We start from the raw sequence: 8980 nt of genomic DNA, 5'->3' as shown, positions 1-8980 counted from the left end.
CCCCCACCTTGTGCTACCTACTCTGGGTTGAAGCTTCTCTTCCCCTCCTTTCTAACCCCATTTTGCAAAGGGAGGGCTGCGAGGATTTTGTTCCTCTTCATCCCCCAACGCAATCTGTCCTCCCGTGGGGAGGACGTGCTGAACACCAAATGGTGGGGATGAAAAAAGGATGGGGTGGGGAATTACTCCTTTTGGCTGGAGCCCAAATATTTTGACTGGAGAAGCTGTCTCAGCATCTCGTGCAAAGGACTGTCTGTCTCCTTCGGTCCTGAGGATCCCATCGTGCATCTTCCCCAGGCATGGCCTGGGCTTCCCTTGCCCAGCAGGGCCGGGCTGCCCCACGGATGGGTGAAAGACATCAAAGAGGGTAGAAAACCTCACCCCGCTGTGGTCTGGAGACGTTTTAAGGCCTCTCTGCCCCACGGGAGGTGACTCTGGGCAGTGTCTGTGGTGGGGCATGTGTAACTACCAACCCCATCAACACCCCACGTCTGGGCTGGAGGATTCTTCCCCAGGCATGGCCTGGGCTTCCCTTGCCCAGCAGGGCTGGGCTGCCCCACGGATGGGTGAAAGACATCAAAGAGGGTAGAAAACCTCACCCCGCTGTGGTCTGGAGACGTTTTAAGGCCTCTCTGCCCCACGGGAGGTGACTCTGGGCAGCGTCTGTGGTGGGGCATGTGTAACACCCAACCCCATCAGCACCCCACGTCTGCGCTGGAGGATCGAGCTGAGGATCCAGGGGGGGCGATGGAAGGACAGGGGATACCACCAGGTCTGTTGGTGACCACTCCTCAGGAAAGATAACCTATTTTGCAGGCAGATTAGGGCTATCAGTGTGGAGGTAGGAGTTGGGGAGCTCCTTGCATCCCTCTGCCAGCAAGGAGCAGCTTTCCTTTGGCCACCCAGGGCTTGGGGCATCCCTGGCAGAGGTGGCAATATCTCACTGTGCTGCCGTGAAGATTAGGGCTATCAGTGTGGAGGTAGGAGTTGGGGAGCTCCTTGCATCCCTCTGCCAGCAAGGAGCATCTTTCCTTTGGCCACCCAGGGCTTGGGGCATCCCTGGCAGAGGTGGCAGCATCTCACTGTGCTGCCGTGACTCTACCTCCTGCTTCAAAATCTTGGGTTTTCGAGTCATTAAAGCAAAGTGGTGGGGGTGAAGCACAAGCTCAAGCACGGGGAAACCACAGCTGCTGCTGATCTCGGGGTGATTTATGACTAGAAATCAGAGCTCAGGCTGATTTCTGTGATGAGGCATCATCGTTGCAGCCGGGAGTGATGGCTCTTCTCGTCAGGGATAATGGGGGGAGTGATAAGTAAAGGCTGAACTTGTAATTAAATCCTGTGCGGAGCATTGTGTTTGGAGCGGGGGAGGCAGGTGAGGATCTCGCAGGCTTTTCATGGGATTAAAATGAAAGACACGCTCAGAAACAAGCACGGGTTTGGGGAATAAGAGCAAGAACTGCTCCTCCATCCTCCCCTGCCATGGTGTCTCCTTCCCAGGTCTCCTCATCCAGCAAGTGATTTTCTTCATCTGCTCAGTGGGGTTTACCTTCCTCTTCGTCATCCCGCTCCAGAATGGCACGAACACCTACCTCTTCAAAGTCATTCAGAACATGTGGTGAGCACTCACAGCCTGTGGGGAGGGATGGAAGACCCAAGTGGGTGCCATGGCCATGGTGTGTTCTGTGTCATGGGAGGCTCTACCGTTCTCTACACAGAACCTTGGGTTCTTTCAGCTTTGCTAGAGGTTTCTACTGCCTGGGATTGTGTGTCACGTTTGGGACCATCGGTGTCCAACCTGTCTATTCTCTCCCACCCAGGCCCTTCTGGTTGACCCTGGTCATTGCTGTCATTGTGCAAAGTTTGGCAGCTCACTACCAGTTCCTGGAGCAACATCCTCTCCGGAAGGAGCTCACCAACAGGTATGGGGATGTGGGGAGTCTTGGGGGACCCCAAGGTCTGAGACCCCAGGACTGAGTTGGGTTTACACACACCCCTGGTGTTGGGGCTTCCTTTATGCCATGAGCTCCAGGGGGAAAAGTTTGAGGGGCTTAAGTGGCTCCGTGCTCCCAGAGAGGTTTCTTTAGGTGCTTTAGAGGGCCACGGGCCACTTACAGCCTTGATTTCGGTGGGGTGAAGCTGGTGAGGTCTGTGCCCTGCTCCACCACCCCCATTTGCAAGCATCAGGAAGCCCAGCTCCTTCAGGATTGGGTCTATGGGTTCAGGTGCTGCCAGCCGATGTGGTCCCTCCTTCACAGCTTAAGCTGTCTCCTTATGCCAAAGACCGGGGTGACAGATAGACCTGAGTGTCCTGTCTGTCTGGAAGGAGCCAAGGCACTTCCATCACCTCCATCGCTTGCCCAGCATTGTGGAGAGGCTGCTCGAGGCTCTTTTGGCCTCCACAGGGGCTGGTGTCCTCCTTCCCAAACCTCCATACTCATGATTTGCCTGGTTTCTAAGTCTTCAAGGAGAAATGGAGGCTAAGCTCTAAAGTCCTGATGGTACAGGTTGGGGCTTCCTTTATGCCATGAGCTCCAGGGGGAAAAGTTTGAGGGGCTTAAGTGGCTCCGTGCTCCCAGAGAGGTTTCTTTAGGTGCTTTAGAGGGCCACGGGCCACTTACAGCCTTGATTTCGGTGGGGTGAAGCTGGTGAGGTCTGCGCCCTGCTCCACCACCCCCATTTGCAAGCATCAGGAAGTCCAGCTCCTTCAGGATTGCATGGTGGTCCCTCCTTCACAGCTTAAGCTGTCTCCTTATGCCAAAGACCGGGGTGACAGATAGACCTGAGTGTCCTGTCTGTCTGGAAGGAGCCAAGGCACTTCCATCACCTCCATCGCTTGCCCAGCATTGTGGAGAGGCTGCTCGAGGCTCTTTTGGCCTCCACAGGGGCTGGTGTCCTCCTTCCCAAACCTCCATACTCATGATTTGCCTGGTTTCTAAGTCTTCAAGGAGAAATGGAGGCTAAGCTCTAAAGTCCTGATGGTACAGCAGGCTGTCTCCTCTCCAAGAGCCCTAAAGGGTGTTTGCTTCTCTCCATGGGATGGCGACACCTCAAACAGGGACCACGTCTGGCGAGGAGGGAGGGAGGCTTATTTTGGCAGGAGGTTTCTCTGGCAGGGTAGGGTTGTGCTTCCCATCCCGTGGTGTTTGTGTTCCTTACTCCTCCTCCTCCTCCTCCGCCCACAGGCGAGCTCTCTACATAGTCACCTACCTGCTCTTCCCCATCAACGTCCTGCTGGGTGTCCTGGCTGGGGTGTGGAGGATGGTCATTTCTGGCCTTTATAACTCCATCCACTTCTGCCAGCTGGACATCAGCCTGCTGAACCGCAGCGTGGAGACCTTTGATCCAGGTAGGACGCAGGGATGGGTCCCTCTGCAGCACTTCCATGAGCATGGAGGTCCTCCTCCCACCATCCAGCTCCTGGGGGACACGGCCAGGAGCTCCTGCATGACCTGGAGCTGCTGGGATCAAGGGTGGCTTCAGGTCCTCGTGCTCTGTGGTCAGAAATGGACCAACTGGAGCAAGTGGCTCCTCCTGACACCTACTCTGTCCTGCTTTTTCATCCATCCCCAAGGGTGGGTGATGCCCTGCTGGGGCGCCCTGGGCTTCACTGGTGGCCAGACCCCCTTCCCACAGGCAGTGAACCCTCATCTCTCCCTCATTAAAGGCAGGAGGGGAGTGACCTCAGCCCCCACCTTGGCCTTTCCTGCTGGGATTTTGGGAGCAGACCTCATCCCTGGCTCTGGGGGCAGAGCAGATCTGGCAGGGTGGAGATGGAGCCTGGCAAATGACCTTCCCCTTTGCTCCAGGGCAGGATGGAGGGGAGGGACGGGACCACGAAGTCTGCCCTCCCCCCTGCCAATATGTGTTTATTGTGGCCTGTGTTCCCCCAGGCTACCACACGTACTGCCACTATCTGAAAATCGAGGTCAGCCAGTCCCACCCCATGATGAAAGCTTTTTGCTTGCTGCTTCTCCAGCCAGCCCGGCCAGAGGGGCCACCAGAGCTCCGGGCCAGCAATGTGGAAGAAGGTAAGACCTTCCCACCACTAACCGAGGGCACGACCATCACCCTGGGGGGTGGCATCGGGGGTCTTCTCTGGGGGTTTGCTGCTCCTCTGGAGATGCTGGTGGTGCCTTGGGGACCATTGAATGTGGTGGTTCTGCTGCTCCCTCCGATTTTTGTGCCACCTCCTGCTTCGTGTGTGATCATCTCCATCCCATGCAAGGGCAGGATGGGCTTCATCTCCTTTCACCCCAGGGTGTAGATGGCATCTGGGCAGCCCCAGTGAGGGGCAGCTGGGGCTGAAATCGTACCACGAAGTCTGCCCTCCCCCCTGCCAATATGTGTTTATTGTGGCCTGTGTTCCCCCAGGCTACCACACGTACTGCCACTATCTGAAAATCGAGGTCAGCCAGTCCCACCCCATGATGAAAGCTTTTTGCTTGCTGCTTCTCCAGCCAGCCCGGCCAGAGGGGCCACCAGAGCTCCGGGCCAGCAACGTGGAAGAAGGTAAGACCTTCCCACCACCAACCGAGGGCACAACCATCACCCTGGGGGGTGGCATCGGGGGTCTTCTCTGGCGGTTTGCTGCTCCTCTGGAGATGCTGGTGGTGCCTCGGGGACCATTGAAGGTGGTGGTTCTGCCACTCCCTCCGATTTTTGTGCCACCTCCTGCTTCGTGTGTGATCATCTCCATCCCATGCAAGGGCAGGATGGGCTTCATCTCCTTTCACCCCAGGGTGTAGATGGCATCTGGGCAGCCCCAGTGAGGGGCAGCTGGGGCTGAAATCGTTCCCCCCATTCCATCTCCTTTCAGGCATCCAGCAGATGCAGACCCAGAGAGGGGCAGCTGGGGCTGAAATCATTCCCCCCCCTTCCCGTCTCCTTTCAGGCATCCAGCTGATGCAGCCCCAGAAGACACCACCGAGCAGGACCAGGTTCAAGCAGAGCCGAGCCCGGTGGTGGTTGGCCTACACCCTCCTCAACAACCCCTCACTGACGGCTTGCCGGAAAACCGCCCTCTCCGACCCCACAGCCAACGGCACCCCACTCAGCCCCCCCAAGCCCTGACCTCCAGAGAAGCACCCCCCACCTCTCTCTGCCTCCCTCACACACTCCTGTCCCATCCCGTTCCCATCTCCCGTTGACTCTCCTCCTACGCTGGCAGGAGTTTTGGGCACCTCTTGCCTCTCTCCAGCCTCTGGTCCCTCTCCGGTGGGGATGGGGCTGGTTTTTAGCTCTAGGTCCACGCTGAGCCACTGCCAAGACCCGGAGGTGAAGACGGAGCCAAGGCAAATGGGTCACCTCCAAAGCTTGATGTAGATGGAGAGGGGTTGATGAGCCAAGCTGAACCCTTCAGGCATCTCAGAAATGTCTCCTGAAGAGTCATTCCTGCAATGAGCCCACCAGCTCTCAGCAGTTGGCTTTCCGACACGTGGCGAGGCAGGCACAAGTCCCCAGCACCAGGGCAGTAAGGAAGGAGGGAGAAGGTGTGTGTTTGTGTGCGTGGAGGGATCCTCAGCCAGACTGAGCACAAGGAGCTCCCCACACCTCGGCACGGTCTTCCCACAGAGAAGGTCCTTACTGCCAACCCCATCCCCAGCTTCTCCCTTCCAGGGCTGATCCTGGCTCTCCTCGAGTGCCATACCAAACCCTGAGACACTCTTAATTTTTTTTTCCCCCCAATATTGTGAAGGCTAAAATCTCCATCTGCTCTGCTCTGGGCCGTGAGGTCCCAGAGCATTTGTTTCCTGCTCCCTGGAACTCTTGTCCCCTGGGTGTCTCTTGTTGCCACTCCGTCTTGTGTTAAAGCCAGCGGTTCCCCAGGGCCAGTGACCCTCCGAGGGAGCTGAGCTTGAATCCATAGAAAGCAGTTTCACACCTCGCTTGGACGTGCCAAGTCGGGGGAAAGTTAATAAACACATACCTCATTCCTACCCTCAGGGTGTGCTTGGTCTATTGGCCGTTGCTGAATAAGCCAGACCTGGCAGAAGGGACGTGAGGACCATCGTAGCCATGTCTCTGGGTTGGTTGGTTGGTTGGGACTGACCTTGCTCAGCAGAGGTTTTGTGGTAGGTCTGCTTGAGCTGGGGGTGATGGGACCAAGTCTGCGATTCCTCCTCCCCACCTCAGGGCAATTTGAAGACAAAGCTGACCAATTTGCTTTCCCATCCAAAAGTTTGGCCCCTGAACCCCAGCTCCCATGAAGGATGGGAACTGAAACAAAGGTAGGTGTCCAAGTTGTTGCTAGGTCATCTCTTATCATAATGTGTCCCTTGAAAATCCTGCCTTTGGTGGCTAGAAGGATGCCTCATGGTCAACCCACTGTTGCAGGCTGGACTTGTGGCAAGTCGTACTGGTGGTTCCTTACTCTTCCATCTCAACGCCATCTCTTTGAGGCGCCTTTGAGACTTTTCAGTCCATCTTGCATGGAGCAGGGGTGCTGGGCCATCCCCTCTGCTTGATGGGGTGATGGATCAATGAGCCCCAGCTGGAGCCCCTCTGCTGGGAGGACAGGCTGAGAGAGTTGGAGGGGTTCAGCCTGGAGAAGAGAAGGCTCCGGGGAGACCTTTGAGCCCCTTCCAGTCCCTCAAGGGGCTCCAGGAGAGATGGGGAGGGACTCTGGATCAGGGAGGGGAGCAATGGGAAGAGGGGGAAGGGGTTGACGCTTAAAGAGGGGAGATGGAGCTGAGATGTGGGGAAGAACTTGTTTGGTGTGAGGGAGGTGAGAGCCTGGCCCAGGTTGCCCTGAGAAGCTGTGGCTGCCCCATCCCTGGAGGGGTTCAAGGCCAGGTTGGAGGGGGCTTGGAGGCCCCTGGTCTGGTGGGAGGTGTCCCTGCCCAGGGCAGGGGGGTGGGACTGGATGGTCTTTGAGGTCTATTCCAACCCAAACCGTTCTATGAGCCGCTCACCCCAGGGATCTCCTTGGAGATGAGCAGATCTGCTCTTGGCAGGCTGTCAAGGAGCCCATGCCCTCTTGCTGGGGTGCTCTGCAGCACCGTTGGCGTGGTTTGGGGGTGAGCGAGGCTTTGGGATTCACCTTGGGGGCAGAACTGTGGGTTCCTGGCATCTGCCCACAACACTGAAGCTCCCCTGGGTGGGAGCCAGCCTTTTCCCCAGGAGCCTGACCTCCCCCTTTCCCTCATTCCAACCCAAACCGTTCTATGAGCCGCTCACCCCAGGGATCTCCTTGGAGATGAGCAGATCTGCTCTTGGCAGGCTGTCAAGGAGCCCATGCCCTCTTGCTGGGGTGCTCTGCAGCACCGTTGGCGTGGTTTGGGGGTGAGCGAGGCTTTGGGATTCACCTTGGGGGCAGAACTGTGGGTTCCTGGCATCTGCCCACAACACTGAAGCTCCCCTGGGTGGGAGCCAGCCTTTTCCCCAGGAGCCTGACCTCCCCCTTTCCCTCTTCCCTTCCCATCCCAGTGGAGAGAGGGGGGGTCCCCATCCTTCCTCTGCTGCCCCTACAGCCCCCCACGGATGCTCAAAGCCCTGTCACATCTGCTGCCCTGCTCGACGCTGCTTTAATCTTATTTGATTACTGTCTGGCACCTAGTGCAGTGCCACCAGAGCGGGTGACAGCGGTGGCACGCGGTGGGGGGGCAGTTCTGGGTCATTTTTGCTTTAAAAAGCAAAAATGCAGGAGCCCAGGGTGCAATTCCTGCTGTTTTGCCATCCCTGGGGCGTGCGTGTCTGAGCAGAGGAGAGATGCCCTGCTGACGGGTGCTGGGTGTCCTGCCCGTGTCAGGCGAAGGGATGCCCGAAGGCAAAGCCTTCTCCTTTCCCTTGCAGCCCATCCCAAACCATCTCCTGGGCCTCCTGGGAGGCACTGGGGCTTTGAAGGCAGCCTGGGTAATCCCTGAAATCTTGTACAGCTCTGGGCCATGGGTGGAGCTGGATTTCAGCATCTGTTTACACAGCCCTGCCCCAGGCGTCCTGGAGATGTCTTGGCTGGGACCAAGGCGAGAGATGACAGCCCTGGGAGGAAGACGTTGGTTCATTTGTTTTCTTTCCTTACTTTGACACAAACGTGGTGCTCCGGGGCTGAACCAAGCTCTTCTTCTTCACAGTGGCTTCTTACCTCCTCTCTAAACCCCCAATATTGCTACAGCCATGGGACAACTCTGCCCCCGAGCATCTACAGGCCTCTCCATCCACCTTTGAGGTGCTTCAAAGAGCTCAATCCCACTGAAAGCCATCGTTTACAAAAAATAGGGAATGGAAATTGAGATCTGGGCCATCCTGTGGCTTTGCAAACGTGAGGGACAAAGAGGACCCGAGGTGACATCTTAGATGTGCACCAGGTGGGGATGGTGGGGCCAAGTGAGGCATCACCTGCTGCATCCAACCCAGGAGCTGTGTGGCAGGATGCCCTGTTTGTTATGAAGGTGAGATGCTTAATATCGCCAATAATTTGCCATAGAAGCTCTGAGTAAACTTGGCAAGCATGGAGCAAGTCACCTTCCCGGTGACAAAACAGCAGAGCTGGGGGTTGCAGCAGCTCTGCGAGGCAGAAAGAGTCTTTCAGACACAATTTATGGCTGCTGGGAGCCCAAATCTTATGTTTTTTTATCCTTATCCCGGGGTCCAAACCCTGTTCCTAGCTGAGGCTGCAAGAACGAGCCCCCTACCCCGCTCTTCCTGGGCAAGCAGGGAGGGAAGGACTTCTGCTGGGATAAAATAGAAGTTAAAAAAGTCGTATCCTATGAAACGAAACCAAAACTCTCCTTGGGGCCGGGATGTTTTTCCTCCTTTCTGCCTGTAATGGGAAAAATATGCGCCTGCCTGTTAGCATCAAAGGCAGTTCGTGCCAGGAGGTGCTGGCTTCTCTCTGCCTCGGGACCCCCACGGAGACCCCAGCGCCGTACCCAGGATGGTGTTGGCATGTGGCAGCCCCTCTCCTGCCCCTGTCCTTACCCCGCCAGCTGGCTGGACACCAAAAACTGGGGCTGGAGAACTAGTGGGGAGGCTTGAGGCT

At 56.9% G+C, this 8980-nt stretch overlaps 1 protein-coding gene across 1 annotated transcript in view; it reads left to right on the top strand.

Annotated features, from left to right (window-relative positions):
* Nucleotides 1-5939, top strand: part of STRA6 (stimulated by retinoic acid 6) — a 15678-nt gene extending 9739 nt beyond the window's left edge. The window contains exons 13-17 of the mRNA XM_014956678.1: nt 1498-1618; nt 1821-1922; nt 3186-3349; nt 3894-4031; nt 4895-5939. Of these exons, the coding sequence (XP_014812164.1) occupies nt 1498-1618; nt 1821-1922; nt 3186-3349; nt 3894-4031; nt 4895-5073 (704 nt within the window). The 3' untranslated portion in view covers nt 5074-5939. The remainder of the gene's footprint in view (nt 1-1497; nt 1619-1820; nt 1923-3185; nt 3350-3893; nt 4032-4894) is intronic.
* Nucleotides 5940-8980: the final 3041 nt, after the last annotated feature.

This window comes from Calidris pugnax, unplaced genomic scaffold, assembly GCF_001431845.1.
Source record: "Calidris pugnax isolate Ruff unplaced genomic scaffold, ASM143184v1 scaffold265, whole genome shotgun sequence".
NCBI lineage: Eukaryota > Metazoa > Chordata > Aves > Charadriiformes > Scolopacidae > Calidris > Calidris pugnax.
This window is presented reverse-complemented; position numbering and strand designations above follow the sequence as displayed.